General features: G+C 39.1%; 1 protein-coding gene across 1 annotated transcript in view; it reads right to left on the bottom strand.

Annotated features, from left to right (window-relative positions):
- Positions 1-2417: 2417 nt before the first annotated feature.
- The window catches only part of LOC310930075 (A-type voltage-gated potassium channel KCND3-like), a gene marked incomplete at both ends in the record, with an annotated part of 90753 nt that continues 73567 nt past the window's right edge, over positions 2418-19603 (bottom strand). The window contains 4 exons of the mRNA XM_083892969.1: positions 2418-2664; positions 3904-4163; positions 5538-5630; positions 13907-14008. Coding sequence (XP_083749095.1) covers positions 2418-2664; positions 3904-4163; positions 5538-5630; positions 13907-14008 — 702 coding nt within the window. The remainder of the gene's footprint in view (positions 2665-3903; positions 4164-5537; positions 5631-13906; positions 14009-19603) is intronic.

Here is a 19603-nt window from a genome sequence, read left to right as displayed (position 1 = left end):
AGAAAACAATCAAACAGATTGACTGTGCTGCACGTCGTCAACAATAATTCTCCTTTTTAGTGGCTTTTGTCTGTCGGGATAAAGTGCTTCAGTGTGATTTATGGTCGCAGAGTGAGCAGCGTTTTAAATCATTATGTCCCATCAACTTTCCTTCTAAACTGCCGTCTCAATGTGATTTATTTAATTTAGTATATAAAAGAAGTACATTTAATAAAATATGATAAAGAATTATATCAGTTATAATGACACTTATTATTTCTATATGTCAACATGTGCAAATAAGATTATTCTATTCAGTCACATAATATGACCTACACTGCCATCTAGTGGAACATGCACACATGTGCAGGCACAATTGTAGCCTACATATAATTTAATTTGCTCAGTTTTTTTTTTTTTTTAATAAAAGTATTTTAAGGAAATACTGTCTTACAAGGAAATGTAAGAAAAGGATTTAATTGACAACAACCACACTTGATGATTTTCTGCAGCAGGTTTTTAATTTTCATCTCACAATTCATAGTTGTAACAAACAAACTGACATTGTACTGTAAACACAGCAAACAAACCAAAAATAAACAAACAATGTTTTTTTTTTTTAAAAGGATAAAAATGCCAACAACAAGACTCTCCAAGAAAAGAGAGAGCCAAAACAGTGCCGTCCGAACAAGAAGTCATCTCACAGTAAGTCGTACAGACGGTGATGAACAATCTGAGCAGGAACACACGAGGAAGCGGATCATCGTCGTTGTTCTCAGCAAAAAACGGTGAGAAGAAAAAACATATAAAATAGCAGCAAAGACAACTTCTCACTGAGGATACTTTCACCTTGGTTTCAAAACATAACCAAATACAGGAAAAAGTTCACCGATAACACAGCGACAAACGACTGCAACAAACGACTGCGACGTGTGGATGGAAATCGTTTTTTTTTCTCTTCTTAAGCAAAGCAAAAATAAAATAAACACACTTTCTTTATTTGACGATGCACACAAGACGTCTGACGAATGACTCCAGGTGTTTGTTAGCGAGCGACGCTGTAGGAACATATACTGTAAATAACATCTTCTTCACACAGGAGTAAGGCCGTGAACCAGACCAGGGCTCTGTGCTGCCGTCATGTGACCATCACTGACAGAATTTGTGCAGTTCTCATGTAAAAAAAAGCTCAGTAACCTCAATATTAATGAATCTAGTCCACTTTTTTTCTTTTTGACAATGGATCACACAGGTTATAACTAAATGTGATGATGCGACGTCTAACGTTTTAGCTCATTTACTCTTGGGCGCCCTTTTTAAACATTCATTACACATATCACATACATCTCATGTAGCTGTTTGAAACTGTACAAAGGAAAGTATACATTTGGTTTAGAATGCCAACATCATGCAGCCGCTTTTTTTCCTCCATTACAATCAGAATTCACTTTAATGATGGAACAGAACGTATCAACATGTAGGATTTCACTTTATTATGATAAAATAATAATAACCTTGATTTCTAAAGCGTCTTTCACAAAACAAGGTCGCTGTACCAGGAACAATAAATACACACAATAAAAAGACAAAAACACACACAAAAAACTGCAGGAACATAATGTCAACATTGATTTAAAAGACTCCAGAGTTGAGTCGCCACAGTTTTTCCTGCAGGTGCAGAGGATGGAGAGGACACCGAGATCAGCAGAACTTAAATCTTGTCAAATCATGTGATTTGTTGACAGAAGGGAAACAATGTCAAACTCTGTCCTTTGTGTTTTGTTTTTCGGGATAAGAACCATTGTCCTTTTTTTCCACACCAGTTTGACGTTCACCCTCCTTGCAATTAATCTCCAGTCAGAAATCATGATGAGAAACATTTTCTGTCTTTGTCCTGTGTGATTAAACAAAAAAAAAAACACTTTTCATTCTGATGTGGTTTCAATTTCCTTTTTTCGCCCCCTCAAAACACTTCAGACAGAAAACACAGACACACAAACAGGACCCAATCAAATTCAAGTAAACACCGTCTATCTTTCCTCTCACTTAAAGCACAGTTAAAGTCAACAAAAACACCCCTTTTTTCACTATTTCATGATGAATTCACTTGACATTCACGGTGAATTGTGTGTGTGTTTTTTTTTTTATCGACATGAATGGACATGCTGAGCGGGCGATGTCTCCCAGTGTGTCTCACAGGACTCTGCTGTGAGTCTCTGATGTGTTTGTTAGAAATGCAGCCGTTTTCCACACCTGTATCTACAGTACACGATGATGCTCGGTGCACGTATTTACAACCCTGTATGGTCAGATCCCGTCTGTCATCTCTTTAAACATCAACGAATGGCTCTCACTCCTGCTCCGCCTGTGAGAGCGGACATGACATGTCCAACGCTGTAGTGACACTCTTTTTTTTTTTTTTTTTCCCTTCCTTACAGTCACAGAGCAGAGATTCTCACGACGTTGGCTCCAGCTGAGCTGGTTGCTGTCTGGATGGTGTGCATGCGCGGCGGGGCCGCGGGGTGACCTGGCGGGGGCAGCCTCCTCTGCGGGGGCCCGTGGAGTCCGTCTCCGTCAGGGGTCAGAGCTGGAGGCGTCGGGAGGCTAATGATCGCTGTGGTGATTCGGCCGCTTTTGCAGTTGACCCTGGCTCTGTCGTCGGTTTTCAGGTTGAGGTTCGAACGACTGGAGGAGGAGAAGGAAGAGACTGATCAACAAAGGTCAAAGGTCATAGGAAGTGGGAGGGAAATGTGGACTGAGATATCACCACGTGCAACCCCAATGTCACTATAACTGCCTCAAACTCTTTCACTATATTGATTTTATATTGATTGGTTTAGGTCAGTGGTTCCCCCGAACTTTTCACTTCCAGTGTTACAGTTTCCAGCCCAATCACATCTTCAATCACTGGCCCGATCCAATAAAAACTAGAAAAGCACTCGGAGAACACAGACCTCCGCCGAAGGCAGCTCAGTGCCCTACAATATACACTCTGCCGGCGCGCAACAATCACGTGTTCCTGCGTCCCATTGCGGACAAATCCGTCCGTGACTATTCGAGTTCTGTTGCTAACAGACAGACAGAAAAACAAACTCCGGCGAAAAAACATATACCTCCTTGGCAGCTCAGTGCCGACAAAATAGCAATTAAAAATAGTGATGGCGTCTACGGATCACGTTCAAAATGTAATCACTCGTTCCTGGTCCCATTGTGGACATTTCCTGAAAATTTCATGCAAATCCCTCCGTGACTTTTCGAGTTATATTGCTAACAGACAGACAGACAAACATATACAGTACCTCCTTGGCGGAGGTCAACCAGCCCAAACCAGCGTAAAGCCGTAAAATCATAACACACATAAATGATAGGGAAACATAGTTTTTGCAAGTAAGTCAAACATGGGCTACACACTAATAATAATACACTAATAAATGTCATTATTTACATTCCAAATCTGCATGAGGACTACACAAACTCACCAAATGTGAACTCAAGCAGCCCAAATTTTGTTCACCCGCCCAATGTTTTTTTTTCCCGCCTGACGTAAAAACAAAAATAGCCCAAATTAGGCCCAAAAATGTACCCCCTAAACTCCTGCACACTTAAAAACAAGCGTTGTTGTTAATAAGGATGGATATGATGGATATGGATAACGTATGCCATTTAACCACAGGTTTAACTTCTTCGCAAACTAAATATTGTTGCAGAAACCCCCCCCCCCATCCCATAATCTGAGATTAAGTTAGTTTAAGCAAGGAAAAAGATATCACCCAGATAAACCAGGCTCTCTTTATCACGCGAAAATGATGGTCACTGGAGAAAGAAACAATACTTTGTCTTTTTATCGCTTCCCATTTCACTGCATATCACTCACAACCCTTTTTTTTTTAAATATCTGTGTGATTCCCTGCTGTTGACATTCACCTGACAGTGTGAGACGATGGGTCACCGCACTGTATGTGCATAGCACTGAGCTCCTGGAGGGGCCCCCCCTGCTGTGTCGTGATGGGATGGCTGGAGGCGACATTGGGCAGAGGAGTGTTTCTCTTGGCCCGGCCACAGCCACAGCAGGAAGCCGCCGAGCTGTCGCGGCTGGACGCGGACGGTCTGCGATGTGAATACGTCTGCAGGGCCGACTCTAAAAAGTTCTGCTCGTACATCCGCTCGTCCACAAACTCGTGAGCCTGGGAGGAAGGAAATGGTTTGGTGGATTCAGGGAAGGAAAAAAAAAAGGAGAAGACAGAAATATTCAATACAAAATTGCCTGCATATATATATATATACACCAAAGTAGTCAAGTGGTTTGTTTGTTTTTCTACGATAGAAGCAAATGTTGCAGTCACCTCACTTCCTGTGTGCAGCACAGAAATGTTGTAGGGTGACATGAGATCGAAACCAAGGTTATAATAGTTTGGGATGTTTTATTAGTTTTAGTTTTTATTTAGTTTTGACTTTTTGTTTTTAAAATGAGTTTGTTTTCATTTGTTTTTAGCAATTAGAAACACTGAGTGAGTCTCGTGGACCTGATCGGCTTAATCAACATTGTGTGAACTCACATGACAGTGGTTTGAATGTACACTCTTAGAAATAAGGGTTCCAAAAGGGTTCTTCTACAAGGGCTGAGGTTCTACCTGAAACCATTTACTTCTGAAAAACCCTTTCCCAAAGAAAGGGTTTTTCAAGGGTTCTTGGTAACACTAATGGTTCCAGTAAGAACCATTTTGATCCAGAGAACCTTTTAAAACCCCTTTCCTGAATAAAGGGTTTTAAAAGGGTTCTCGGTGGAACCCTCCAAAAGGGTTTTAGGTAGAACCTTTAAAAAGGGTTCTCCTATGAGGACAAGCCAAAGAACCTTATATGGTTCTACTTAGCACTTTTATTTCTAAGAGTGTGGCATTTCTTTAAATGTAAAGTTACTAAAGTTAGAAAACAAACAAAAAACCTTGCAAATCTGCATTTTGAATTCTATATTTCAAATAACAGGCGTTATTAAACGTGAATATATGTATATAATTACGTGATGGTGAAATAATAATTTGCAGACATTTAGGACATTTGTTTTCAACAAATCTTTTGTATAACAACAATACCTCCACCATGATACACACACGCGTCTGAAAACCCAAATCCGATGCAAGGAAATACATTAGATATTGAAACAAAATCAATTAAAAAATACATTACGCAACAATTTAAAACCAAGCAGAAATGACTGAAACATTGGAATGTCATCGTTAAAATCATGAAACGGGCAGATATGACGAAGTTAAAGCTGCAGTAAGCGATAACGTGTTCAACCCTGATTTAAACCTCCTGTTTCCTACACACAGTCCAAATACATGCAGATTTGGGGATTAGGTAAATTGGACTGCTCTAAATTGACCGTAGGTGTGATTATGAGAGTGAAAGGTTGTTTGTCTCTATATGTGTCCCTGTGATGGACTGGTGATCTGTCCAGAGTGTCCTTATGTCAGCTGAGATTGGCACAGCGAGGGTAAAGTGGTAGAAGATGAATGGACGGACTTCTTACGTGTGTATACTGTAAAGGGTTTACTCACAGTGGTTTTCTCCAGACAGTGCAGTAGGTGGTGGTGTTGACTCTCTAACAGAGACATGGACTTGATCAGCTTCTGCTCATCTTCCTCTGTACCCTGACACACACACACACACACACACAAACACACACAAACACATATTGGACATTGATCACTCTGTGCATAATAAACACGCTGCTGAAATGACTGTGGTATTTACAGAAAGAAACGGCGAATATAAACTTAATCATCAGTAATGGAAAGTCAGCCGTGCGACGCCTTGGTTTCACTTCATAAGGCCCTCATTTTTCTACGGAACTGTCTTTCTTCACGCTTGTCGCTTTCGCTCTCATTTCCATCACGAGGCAGGTACCAGCGACTCCTGCTGTTGGCTCTCAAGTCATTTGCCGGCCAATTAGTTCCATTACAAAGCACATATCTGCTTTGTGTGAGCCCATCATCTCTCTCTCAGCCTTGGATCTGCTTTGGCAGAAAAGGTGTGTTTATCATTTCTCCCCCCCCCCCCCCCCCCCCCTCCCCCCGATGGTGCAACGCTTGTGTCATTAGCGCTGTTATTGCTTTAGCTTGAGTAAGCATGCCTCCAAATAACTTCCTCCTAGAGATTATGTTAACCAACATAAATTTCCAAAACTGCACTGTTGCTAGCTTTTACTTTATTCTCCGCGTAGGAGCTGTATTGGATAACCCCCGGGAGGCTGAGCAGTTATTGATTTCTGACGCTTTTCAGAAAGCGAGAAAAGCAGCATGGTTGAAAAACAACAAAAACAGAAACTTATAGAACATTTTTCCCCCCCCCCCCCTCCAAACAGGACTTAATTTCAAAGCGTTAAAGTCTATTGTAGCTTGGTCTCAAACTAATCACAATAACCAAATAACATGAAAACCCGAAAAACTAATTAATTATCTCCCCGCAGTGAGCTTTGTCCCTCAAAGGATTTGGGTGGGAGGCAAAAGCAGCCCAAGGAGCCTTCATTCAGATTCCACACATGAAGAGAAGAACAATAAAGCCTCTGATGTCTCAATGTGTGGATTTACCCTTTGGCAGAAACACAATCAAAGACATTTTGTATAGTTTAGAGAGGGAGAGAGAGACATACTGTCAAGGCAAGACAAGAGCTGATCTGTTTGACGTCACCACATTAATACTTTCTCATTTCAGTAGCCAGTGGTCACTTCAGCTGATGGAAGCACAGACCAAAACATTTTATTCTAATGTTGGGATTAAATTAAGCTGGTAAACGCAGGTGGAACTTAAAAAGGCTCACTTTAGATCGTTAACTCCTTGTTTTTTAAAACTTTTTTCATGATTAAAGGTGCATTATGTGATAAATCTAAAGCAACTGGCCATAAAATCCTCCTAATATGTCACAGAGACTCAGGAATAATGTTCATATAACAAACTGAACTCACCAACAACAACAGTGCAGACAAAATATTTGCATTAAAAACTATATTTTGCAGACTGCAAATCATGTTTATGTTTTGAAATCATGTTTTGGCATGTGGCGCCACCTACCGCCGTCTGCCAATCATTGCAGTCAGTAGAGTCTCAGCTGCCGAGCAACCACAGGTTGCCAGTAGCGTCATGAAAACGAAACCTAAAAGACCTCGGCATTTTGAATTTGAATGCAGTAACCGTTTTTGGCCACATTCTTCCTAAAGGCGCCTTTAAAACAAGATTGATTCTGATTGTTTTAGCTTCTTAAATGTGAATATTTTCTTCGTTTCTTTGCTCCACATATCAAAGAAATCATTAAAACGGAATCATTTCCGTTTGCGGACAAAACGAGACGTTTCTGACATTTTATGGACTAAACAATTAATTAATTATGAAAATAATTGTTAGTTGTAGCTCTATATACTATCCTGATAAACTACTTTTATAATACTGCATGTATTCTAACATTAAATAATGAATATATTACAGGTTATATTCAATGCAAAAACAAGATAATATATCTGTCATCCGCTGTCAGCCGGGACCACGTCGTGCTCCCATGTTTTCCGTCCTCCTGACCTTGAGCACTTCAGTTATAAATCAACCATCTTTTTAATTTCATTTCCCTCCACTCCATCATCTCTCTGTAATGAATTCATTGAAGGACACCTCTCTTTGTTGTCATAAATGATGTTTCTTTTTAGACTTTATAGTCTGCCTGACAGCTTTTTAACAAGATTTTCCCAACTCATCTGGGGATTTTTGTTTTATTTTCATTTTCAAAACAAATTTTCTCAGCAGATTTTCTGACTCAAATGAAACAAATGAAATTAGACTCCCAGGAGTAATTAATGTTGTGATTCTCAGTATTCAGCACTGGATCAACACTGTTTTAAATGTCAGTGTGAAAAGTGAAGTCCTGTCCTTTTAAATTATCCACAGTGAGAAAGGTGCCTGGGGAAATCACACATTTCTATTGTCTCCTTAAAAAAAAACAGCATCATCATCATCAGTATTGGCGACTGTGACACATACAGTAATGGGATGGCACATTTTAGGAGTGAGCTCTGAGAGGAACCACATTTAAAATTCAATGATGACATCAAGGTTATTTTTCCCACTAAAGCCCCTTTTCCACTAGCGTGGCGTACACCTCACCTCGGCATGGCCCGGTTGTTTCCATTCGAGATAGTACCGGTACTTTTTTTGTACCTCTTTTGGCAAGGTTTCAGGTCAGAGGTCAAAGTGCATACAGGAAGAGGCGTGAGCAAGACGTCCAAGAATAAAAAATGAATATTACCGAAATGTAGATGTAGAAAAAAGACTTAAAGGAGACATATTATAGCCTATTTCTCCAAGTTAACCTAGTTCCCTGGTGTCCTAATGAACATGTCTGTGACATGCTTTGGTCAAAATACCATAAGGATGAAGCACCACAGCAGTTCAATCACCCTGCAAAAACAGCCCTGTTCAGAACGCTCTCTTTTGAGTGCCTGTCTCTTTAAATGCAAATGAGACACAGGAAACTACGTCAGCGTCACTGAGGCTCCGGCAGCTAACAGCAGTTAGCATTTGGTAAAGCCTTCATTTGCCGACTCTAGCCGGCACAATGTCGTCAAATATAAAATGTATCCACTGGACACGTAAAATCCTCTGAGGCTGGAAGTTTGTGTAGAACTCTGTGCTGCACTGTGCAGACAAGACTTTGTAGACTTCCGCTCTTCTGGATACTATCGCCCTCGCCTGCACTCTCGCGTTTTTTAAGGGACAAAGGGACAAGAGGAGCCTGCAAGTCAACATTGCAAGATTTATCTCCTGTCCTAAGGCTGAGGCGGACCACAAAACATATTTTTTCACACTTTGCCTACTCATAGGGGCTCCAGAGTCCCAAATATACGTGTTAAAATGATGTTAATGTCCCCATTTAATGAACTGATTAAAGGAGTTACACTGAAAACAACTGCTTTACAAGTCACTTGTTTGTGTGTCGCATGTGAAACAAAGTCACGGCAGTTTCATGCGTGACTCCGCCCACATTGAGGAGAAACCATATTCTAATGGGAAACCAATCAAACTAGGTGAGCTAGGACCATGTAGCGGATGCACGGCGTGACACTCCTTTACTCACTCTTACATGCAGTTTATTTTCAGACTGGTCAAGGCTGAACTTTCCTGTGAGGTTGATACTAGAGCTGCGTACTTTCCATATTTTACTGTACATGTTTGAACAGTTTAACATAGAAATTCTGCAAAGTCAGCATGTCGGAGAATCACTTTGCCAATATACATAACAGTTTTTAGGTTACAACTGCAATGACCCTGGTACTGAGAAGGAGAAGAGGTGATTGATAGACAGTATAAAAAAAAAAAATCAAAAAAAAATCCATATATACATTATTTTATGGCATAGCAGAGTCAATAAAAATGTGTGTGGCAGCGTGTAATAATGGTGACTTCACATTACGATGATCAGTAAAACTTTTATGTACTGCAGGCTTGTACTGTGGCACTACAGGTATCACAGGAACATCTCTGGTTACTTTATGGCTCAGTTTATTTTTTTTGTTTCTGTATGATTTATGTGTCAATGCACCGAAACTTTGTTTAGCCGATAATTTCATTGGCTGAATTGGTTTAAAAAAATTATCAGTACAGCAGTTTTTGACTGCATGGAAATGAAGCACATGGTGATGAACTGTTTCATCTCTCTATTGCTCATTGTTCATTCTTACAGCTGTGCTGATCTAATCCCATCCACATTCGCTGCCATTTTTCCTGGAACGGCTTAAGCGAGTGTGATTGAGACTGTTGTCGAGGCGAGCGCCACAAATCTGTGATGTTGGCAAGCGTTTCCTTCTGAGGTCTGAAACTAGACGAAGAAAGTGAAAGAAACCCAGTCGCTTTTAAAGCAGCACCCAAGGAAAATGTTGACGTGATTATCAACAAAATCGCCCGCTCTGATAACAAGCCTCTGATCCGTGTAACACGTGAGGGGCTGTCGGTCCGAGGGAGTTAAACTCTGCAGGGGAAACTGAAAAAGATCAGCTGTAAACTTCTAATCTAACTATAGTTTATGAGAGAAGCAGTCACTTTGTCAAACGTCCACACACACACACTCACTCCCACACCACAGACCCACGCACCATGACTGACTGACAGCAGTGGCACCACCATAATTTGATGTGCCAGGACGCTGGCAGCCTCATCACAGAGACACAGAGGGATGGGGGTCTCTCCGCACTCGCAGATGGCATTTATATGATAATTCTAACCACTTCCAGACACCCATGAGTTTTCACACTGGACTCGATTACGTCCAAATGGATTTTAGTAACCATCTGCAAGGGGGGAGTGTATGACTGGAAGCAAGAATGATGGACTGAATGGGAAGCATATAGGTCATTTGCTCGTGCATTACCAGGCAAATTTGTCCATGGGTGTAGTAATGTAAAGAAGAAATAGGGAGGAGTCAATTCGAAAAAGAACAAAGGGAACACAGAGGCGGATCCTTGTTGTCTGTGAGTGGATGAACTGTACAACTCTTAGAAATAAGGGTTCCAAAAGGGTTCTTCTACAAGGGCTGAGGTTCTACCTGGAACCACCACGAGAGGGTTTTTCAAGTGTTCTTGGTAACACTAATGGTTCCAGTAAGACCTATTTTAGATCCAGAGAACCCTTTAAAACCCCTTTCCTGAATAAAGGGTTTTAAAAGGGTTCTTGGTGGAACCCTCCAAAAGAGTTCCAGGTGGGACCGTTTATAAAAAGGTTCTCTCTGGAGTCAAAAAGAAGAACGGTTCTTCGGCTCAAAGTGCTAAGTAGAACCATATTATGGTTCTACTTAGCACTTTTATTTCTAAGAGTGTAAAAAGATCAGCAAGTCATTTAAAAGTTAGAAATCTTAAAAAACTAAGCTTTTTCTCTTGGAGAGTTAGACGTATAAACCTCAAACTACGGACACGTTTGTCTCATATTCAATACCGACCGAGAGCTAACCTTGAAAATTCACCCACTTCACTGATGTTGTTTGTTTAACCCGCTAAGGTTTTTATGGCGAACGTCTACTTTTTAGCACAAACATATTGACTGTGAAGACTTGTTGCAGAACAAAAGAACACGGTTTGAGTGGAGGTCTGTGGATAATTGAGCAAACCTCTTGATAAGTTTCACGTCTTCCTCGATAGCACATAATATCAAATTTTGATTAAACTCAGAAATACTTCTCTACTCTATAAACCAGGGTGTGTGACAGGAGGGGAGAGAAAATGTCACACAAGTCACACAAAGACAAGTTTGAGTGCCTTGACCTCAGTCTGCCACCATAGCAATGTTCTATGTCGATACCCAAAGATATTTAGAGGAAAATATCCAATAAAGCATGACACATATACGCTACCGTTCAAACGTTTTAGAAAAGCACTTTTTTTCTAACATTAAATGAACCAGAAATACACTATGCATTGTTAATGTGGTAAACGACTATTCTAGCTGCAAACGTCTGTTTTTTAATGGAATATGTACATAGGTGTATAGAGGCCCATTTCCAGCAACCATCTCTCCAGTGTTCTAATGGTACATTGTGTTTGCTAATCGTGTTAGGAGGCTATTGGATGATTAGAAAACCCTTGAAAACCCTTGTGCAATGATGTTAGCACAGCTGAAAACAGCTTTGCTGGTTCTCTGACGAAAGGGCAAAATTGTTATTTTGAATAAAAATCAATAATTCGAATCTTGTCAATATCTTGGCTATTTTTTTCTTTTAATTTCGCAACTCTTTTGATGAATAATAGTTGTGAGTTTTAATGGAAAACACACAAAAATTGTATAGGTGACCCCAAACTTTTGAACGGTAGTGTAGAGTGGACACTGGTGTGACTGCTGGTGTTGTCTAATCGATGCCTGGATTACTGTGAAGTATGTGTGGTATGATTTAAATAAATTAGTGTTTATTTGTAATTGTAGAGATTCTGGCACACAAGTATGTTGTAAGTCTGTCTGGACAAAGCTGTGTTAACTTTTTTTTTTTTACAGTGGACTCGTCGACACACGAATCGAATGAAACGCCGCCCATTCACATCGACTGTGGAGCCGTCAAGTGCTGCACGTGGCAGAAGTTGAGAAGTTGACTTGTTTTTTTGTATTTTTTTTTATGCAGTATAGTGCAAGAGCCAGTGGATCAAATCATGTTATGCAAATTTTTCCATCACGGGCACTAGACAATCAAAGTCACATTCATGCGTTTAAGCTCACAGTACATCATCCAAACAGCCGCTCTCAGACTATACACCCTGTTCCCAGAGTGCGCCCACAGCGATGGGACACACTTGAAATCGCGTCGCCGTCACTTCAGCAGGATTGGCAACTGTCGCGACGAAACATTAGAGTGATGTGTAGGTGAGAATGCAGCTTTATAGTTTTTTTTGGGGGTGGGGGGGCTAAGATAAAATGGTTTGTATTTATAGAGCACTTCTCTAGTCTTGATGACCACTCAAATCTGCTTTACGCTACAGTTTTCACCCATTCCCACACTTCCTATCACTCATCTTTCAAACCCATCAGGAGAAATGTGGGGTTATTTTTGCATCACTATGTTTAAATATAAAGTATCTACAGAGGCTATAAGAATATAGAGCATCTTAAATCCTTACAACCTTGGCAATCTGATTTTCACCAACTCTGTAAAAGACACCTGAGAAAAAAAGTACTCAAAATTCTTAAAATCGGATTGAATTTCAAAGTTCGCTTAGCTCGTTTTTATTTCTTTAAAAAAAAAGAGAAAAACCCTTGACGTCTAGACAATTATTGCTATTTTATATCACCACTAAAAATGAGATATAAAATAAATCTTAACTTTGACTCAACGACACATAAGAAGACAAAAAAAACCATGTTTTTAAAGCCTGAATAAGTGACGTACAGTATAAACACACACCCCCAGGATGTCCATATAAGGAGTTGTGTATTATTCCCGCAGCAAATCACCATGGGTGCACCTGCGGAGTGAGCACTAAGGGTTAAAAGTGTCTTGCCCAAGGACACATCGGCATATAGACTTGCTTTACTTTAAATGCATTATTCCATACATTGAAATTAGCAGTTTCTATATAATGAATTTGTGTTATGTATATAAAAATGTCCATAAAAAGTCAGGTTCTGCAAAAACAGTTTGAAATGATATTTCCTTTTAAGTCAGGTATCCTTAAGTTGGCTGAACTTCTTAATTTTTCTTATCTGTGCACATGTTTGAGCTCAGATTAAATGCATCAGGCTTGTGTCAGGTGGAGATTCTGGTTAATGCTCTCTGACTTATTTATACAGAAATGATCTATCAGCTATGCAGAGAGGGGACCATCACAGTTTATTATCTTGATGTAAGATGTAAGAGACACATCCCGTACGAAGAGTGTGTGCAGGACAGATAACGTTTTGGTCCGTCCAGGCTCTTTTAAAGAAGTAACCTTCTCAGCACAGTGTGAATCTGTAAAAAAAATAACCTCTGATATCAGTGATTTCATGCTTTCATTGACACTGATAAAATAAAGGCTGGGACTGAAGCGATATCGAGGTAAATGACTTTGTGTGATACGCTGATAAACTCCTCCGCTAATCTGAAAACAACAACAAACGTTATGACGTCCAACTTCTGCTGCAACTCATAAGTGATTCTTAAATGACCCTCTGGTTAATTATTGTTTGAACAGATGCTCGTGTTTGTGTCCACTACTCTCTGCGAATGTGCTGCCTCCCGAGTTATTGAGCCGCAGTGAACTGAAATAATTAGTAAATTGCTTTTTGACAAAGAAGCAGCACAACGATCCCTCATACGAATTACACTTGTCGTCATTTCCAAATGAACACGTTCCAAACAAACGACTTCCCGGTCTTATCGCGTCGCCTACTTTGAGTCTCAGAGTTGTCAGAGGTCTTTCTTTCTCACCGTCAGCTCCAGCAGTTCGTTGAGGGTTCCGTTGCGTTTTCTCTGGATGAAGGCGTTGGCGCTGCTGGACTTGGCTATTCTTATCCTGGTCAGTCTGGCTTTCTGAGCATGGGAAGAAGAAGAATAGGATGAGGTTACAGCGGAGGAGGTCACAGAGGATGATACAATGTCATATTTAACAGTGAAAATCTGCAAAGTCATCACTCAAACTCTGTATGAGTCTTTATAGCCACTGTTATACTGCAGCCATGGCATTGCAGTTTTGCAGTGTTGCTCTTTGTTACGCCCTTTCCTTGATTTGTGTGTTTTATATCATACTCAGGCGCAGTGGCATTGTTGGAGTACGGAGGGTGTTCTATATAACATAGAGCAACCAGGGTCAGATTTGATAATGTGACGATTTCCAGGGGCCAATGGTGAATTCACACCTTTTTTTTTTTTAACAGAAAAAGTTACATACAAATGCACTGTTTTATAATAATTTAAATGATCATTTTTAAATAGCAATGTAACCACATCTAAGCCACACAGGAGTGAAACATGAAGACACCTGGAGTCAAATAACATAATAGCAGATAAATGCATGTGTCTGTTTGTCACAGGTGGGGTTCAAACACGGTGTTAGAGACCAAATTAACCCCTGTCAAGAATAAACCTGGGTATAGTTTGGCCTGGGTCAGAGTATACCCCTCTTATGTGATTTATTCACTCACTCATTTTTATAAACAGGAACAGGAACGCGTATTTAGCCTGGAATAATTTATATTTTAGCTTTTTTTATATGACAAAATGTAGGATCTAGAAGTCATCAAGTGCGTTTCATACATTTATCCGAAACGAGTCTCTAATTACTAACAATCTTTTCACATTTCACATTTTCTTATATGTGATAGTGATAGTGGTGGATTGTTGTCACAAGTTTCTTCTTGTTCAAGGGTTGTGTTCCTGTTTCAAGATTTAAGTCAGTTCTCACTTTCTTTACATGACACAGCTGAAACCCCAATAAAATGTTGAACAAACAACACTGTTTATGTTTACAGTCATTTACAGGCAGCAGCTTCACCAGCAAACTACTGTATTTTAGAATTACAGTATATTACTGTACGTTACAGCATGAAACTGATGACATTTTTTCACTAAATTACTGTATATTTACAGTATTTGACCTTTATTTGAATCCATTACTCTTAAAGGTGCCATATGTAAGAATGTGGCCAAAGACGGTTACTACATTAAAATTCAAAATACCGAGGTCTTTTATGTTTCGTTTGCTGACGTAACTGGCAACCCGTGGTTGCTCGGCAGCAGAGACTCTACTGACTGCAATGATCGGTAGATGGCGGTAGGTGGCGCCACATGCCAAAACATGATTTCAAAACGTAAACATGATTTGCAGTATGCAAAATATTTTTTTCAATGCAAATATTTTAGCTGCACTGTTGTTGTTGGCGAGTTCTGTTTGTTATATGAACATTATTCCTGAGTCTCTGTGACATATTAGGGGGATTTTATGGCCAGTTGCTTAAGATTTATCACATAATGCACCTTTAAATCCTGTAAAAAATGGCATTCTCTTTTCTTCCCAGATTGCATTGCAGTTTACAGTATGATACTGTATGACAATAGCACAGTAAAATACTGTTCAGATTTTACTGTAAATTTACATCAAAGGTTTACAGTGTAGGCTACTTTATACCCTTAAAGCAGCCTAGGGTGATAATCTAGCATATGGTTTATTCTGGACTGGCCTGTTACATGCGATTTCCTGTCTGTAAATAATACATTATAAAAACCGAAGCTGACCTATGGCCATGATTGGCCCACGGGCCGGACTTTGGACTTGTCTGGTATAGAGCCATGGTTCTCAAACTGTGGTACGTCAGCTTCCTCTAATGGTACTTGGAGGAAACTCAGAAATACTTCTCTACTGTATAAACCAGGGTATGTGATCGGAGTGGAGAGAAAATGAAACGAGTCACAGAAAAAACAAAAAAACAACTTTGAGTGTCTTGACCTCAGTCTGCCACCATAGCAATGTTCTGTGTCGATACCCAAAGAGTCCATCTACAGTATATTTGTGTGGAACATTCAATTCTGAAACCAGGAGCATTAATGTGCTGCTATTACTGCCTTTATGCTCTTTGGGGAAATCTTTTCCCACAAAGTTCTGTAACCTGGCTTCAGGCCGCATTTTGCTCTTCGTCAGCCATTAGAGCGGCGGTGATGTTGTGTGAGAGGAACACTTTCTCCCAGAGGTGTCAGTTGTCGTGGGTTCACGCAGTTCCAGACGTGTTCTTACGCGACTTTTTTTAAAAATAATTTCTGTCCGTCTTGCTTTGTGCACACGGACACATAAATGGACCTTTTCCAAAACTGTTGCCACAAACTGGTCGAACAAAATCTCACCCATCACAAGATTTCGCTCAAATGGAACCAATCCACAGAAACTGTATTTGTTACTGTTCTGTTCCAGAGATGAAATGTCAAACATTACGTGGCTCTGTGTTTGGTACAGTTTTACCAAAGATTTTACTTAGAAAAACAACTCATTAAAACAAAAAAATGAAGCATATAAAGACTTGAGTTCAAAAGTTTTAAACTTTCCTCATTAATTTCTGTTTCCTTTTCTTCAATTGTGCCTTCTTTGTTACTTATTTATTTCCTAAGCCCTGCCTTATCTTATTCCACTAATACAGCGTGGTTTTATTCTGCTGCTGGTTTTTATTATAATTTTATTTAAGTAGGAGCAAACAAGGAGCATCAAGGTAATGATGATCCAAATAAATAACAAAGAATCTCTTTGAAACGGCTGCATTTGAAGCCCTTGGCCTTAAACATCTCAAGTTCGTCAGAATTAGATACGAAACCTTCAAACTTCACCTTGAGATAAAACCACCGTTTATGAGGGAAAAAAATAATTACACTGAAAACATGATGCAGTCTGCCAGCCAATGAGAACATTACAGATAATACAGAAGATGGTTGATCATGTTTTTGCTAATTCTCCCCAATTAGAGGCTGAGAGCAGTTTATAACAATAATGTAAACCTTGAAGTTTACTTCAGTTTTTCAAACATTTATGGAAAATTAAGAAAATAAAACGTAACAGAAATCCTTACAGAAATGAACAGAGGTGTAAATTAATGAATAGCATTACTGTAATTGAGTAATTTGTGTACTTGTTACTTTTACTTAAGTATGTTTTTCTGGAAGTGCTGTAATTCACAACATTTTAAATCACCATCAAAATGATGACCTGAATTTAAATAAAAAAAATTCACACACCGGAAATGTTGGCAGTGCTAAAAAAGTGCTAACATTAGTGCTAATTTTGTGACCTTAACCCTTAAGAGTTCCACCGTATCCTGCCATTCCGTTTTGAATATACGTCAAATTTCCAGAGGATATATATTTTTGGTCAACTTTAGAACTGTCATCTCAGTTTCTTAAATTAGCCAAAACTGGCTAAGCTACAAAATAAAGAAGCTAGCAGCAGAAAACACCACCTTCCCAGAAACAGCTGTAAAAAAACATTATATATAAATATATTTTTCAACTTTAAACGAGTCACTTTTTCAAAGCCACTTCAGCCTGAAATATATATATAAAATATTAATCATATATATTTTTTTATTTTAACCCTTTAAAGTCCAGTTTGTTTTCACAACTCCAGTGTTTTTCTATCTAAAAAAAGGGGGAAAAACTACAATAATTTTCCCCCCCAAAAAAGTATTAGGTTTGGTTATTAGCATGGATACCATGAAGTACTTTTTAAAAGACTGACTCATTTAAAGAGGGAAACAACTTTTTAAAGGAACTCTTAAGGGTTAAACAAGCTACTTTTTTAAACTTTAACTTGAGTTCATTTTCAGACCAGTACTTTTACTTGTACTTCAGTAAAATTGTATTAAAAATACTGATACTTTTACTTGAGTAGAATATTTCAGTGTTCTTTCTACCCCTGGAAAAGTGCGAGAAATGAAAGAAAATAGTGTAATTTCTCCAAAAATAATCATACATTTATGATACAGTGCTGCCTCAGAAGCTACTGGACATGTAGGCTATAAGATGAGAGATTTCTATAACCTTTCCCTACTCGTTTTTTCATCCCATTAAGTTATTTTAGAAACAGGAGACTCAGAACTGCTGGAGTCTAGAGCTGTAATGATATGTAAATGAGTGCAGCGTGATGTACAGTGAAAAAGAAACGAACTAAAGGAGAGGCTGCGTCTCTCAGCGTAGCTCGATTTTTTAAAAAGAGCATGCATTTAAAAGTGATGGGGCTGTTACGAGCTGCCTGATTATTTATCAAAGGCTCCGCTTGACACAGAGCTACGAAGAACTTATTCACTCTGTAAATGCAAGAGCACTGCAACGAGCGCAGTTCTCATGTAAGAAATCTCTTCAATGATGAAATTTAGCCTTTTTTTTTCTCTCTAGGTGTGATCAAGTTTGACTGAATTCAAAAAAAACAATCTGTAGAATTGAGGCAGGTTTTTAAGTCACATAAAGACGCCACAGAAGGATCAATACTTAGGAACGTATGAATATAACAGTATCTGTTTTACACTGTAACACATGTATGTGGTTATTGATCCAAACTTATTCTAAATATAGATAAAATGAGGCTTTGTTGTTTTTATCCTGCGCTCTGATTAGAAGGAAATGAAATAAGGTAAATGACTCATATTATACCCTGTTTCTCCAAGTTAAACTAGTTCCCTGGTGTCCTAATGAACATGTCTGTGACATGATTTGGTCAAAATACCATAAGGATGAAGCACCACAGCAGTTCAATCACCCTGTCAAAACAGCCCTGTTCAGAACGCTCTGTTTAGTAGTATGTCTTCAGGTCCACCTTAAAAAAAAAAGTAAAAAAAAACTTAAGGGACAGGAAATGACATCAGCCACAGAGGCTACTGGGAGCTAACAGCAGTTAGCATTTGGAAAAGTGATCATTTGCAGGCTCACATTGCCGTCATATATAACATGAATCCACTGGACAGATGAATCCTCTGAGGCTGGAAGTTTGTGTAGAACTCTGTGCTGCACTGTGGAGCCAAGAATAGAACTTTTCGCGGACAGAGTCCCGAATATAAGGATTTCAATTATTAAAAAGATGATTTTGCATAATATGTCCAATTTCACTTTTAGAATTGAGGCTGATTTTCTTTCAGGAGACAAGAACGGCATAGGATGAGATTCAAATAAAAATGTGACTCTTAGTAAGTAGAACAAGAATAAAGGGCAACTTTTTCATACAATTAATATTTCAAAACAACAAACTTAACCCTTTAATATTGCTGACAACACGTTTGCACTTTGCATTACCATAGTTACGCGACATTTGTGCTATCAGAAAAATTCCAGCGGATTCTGAAAGCTGAGAAGTTGCACGTCAAAGCCAACGTGTGGTTATTACGGTAATTTCACTCGCCTTTGTCACCAGAGTGGAGAGAGTTGGAAAAAACGCCTGTATATCATTTCCATTTTTTTGGGCCTGTTTTTGGACATTGAGACGAAGACTCAACCAAGCAAGCAGTTAATTGTAAATAACTGCCTGATATTGAAATTTATTCTGGAAAAATGGGCAAAAGCAGGTGTTAAAAAAGGTATTAAAGGGTTAAAAACTCAACAAGCAAATCATTATTCATAAATATGGGCATAAAGTGTGGGCAGGAGGATGGTTTTTCATGG

The sequence above is a fragment of the Microchirus variegatus genome (genome assembly GCF_963457635.1).
Source record: "Microchirus variegatus genome assembly, chromosome: 7".
Classification (NCBI taxonomy): domain Eukaryota; kingdom Metazoa; phylum Chordata; class Actinopteri; order Pleuronectiformes; family Soleidae; genus Microchirus; species Microchirus variegatus.
This window is presented reverse-complemented; position numbering and strand designations above follow the sequence as displayed.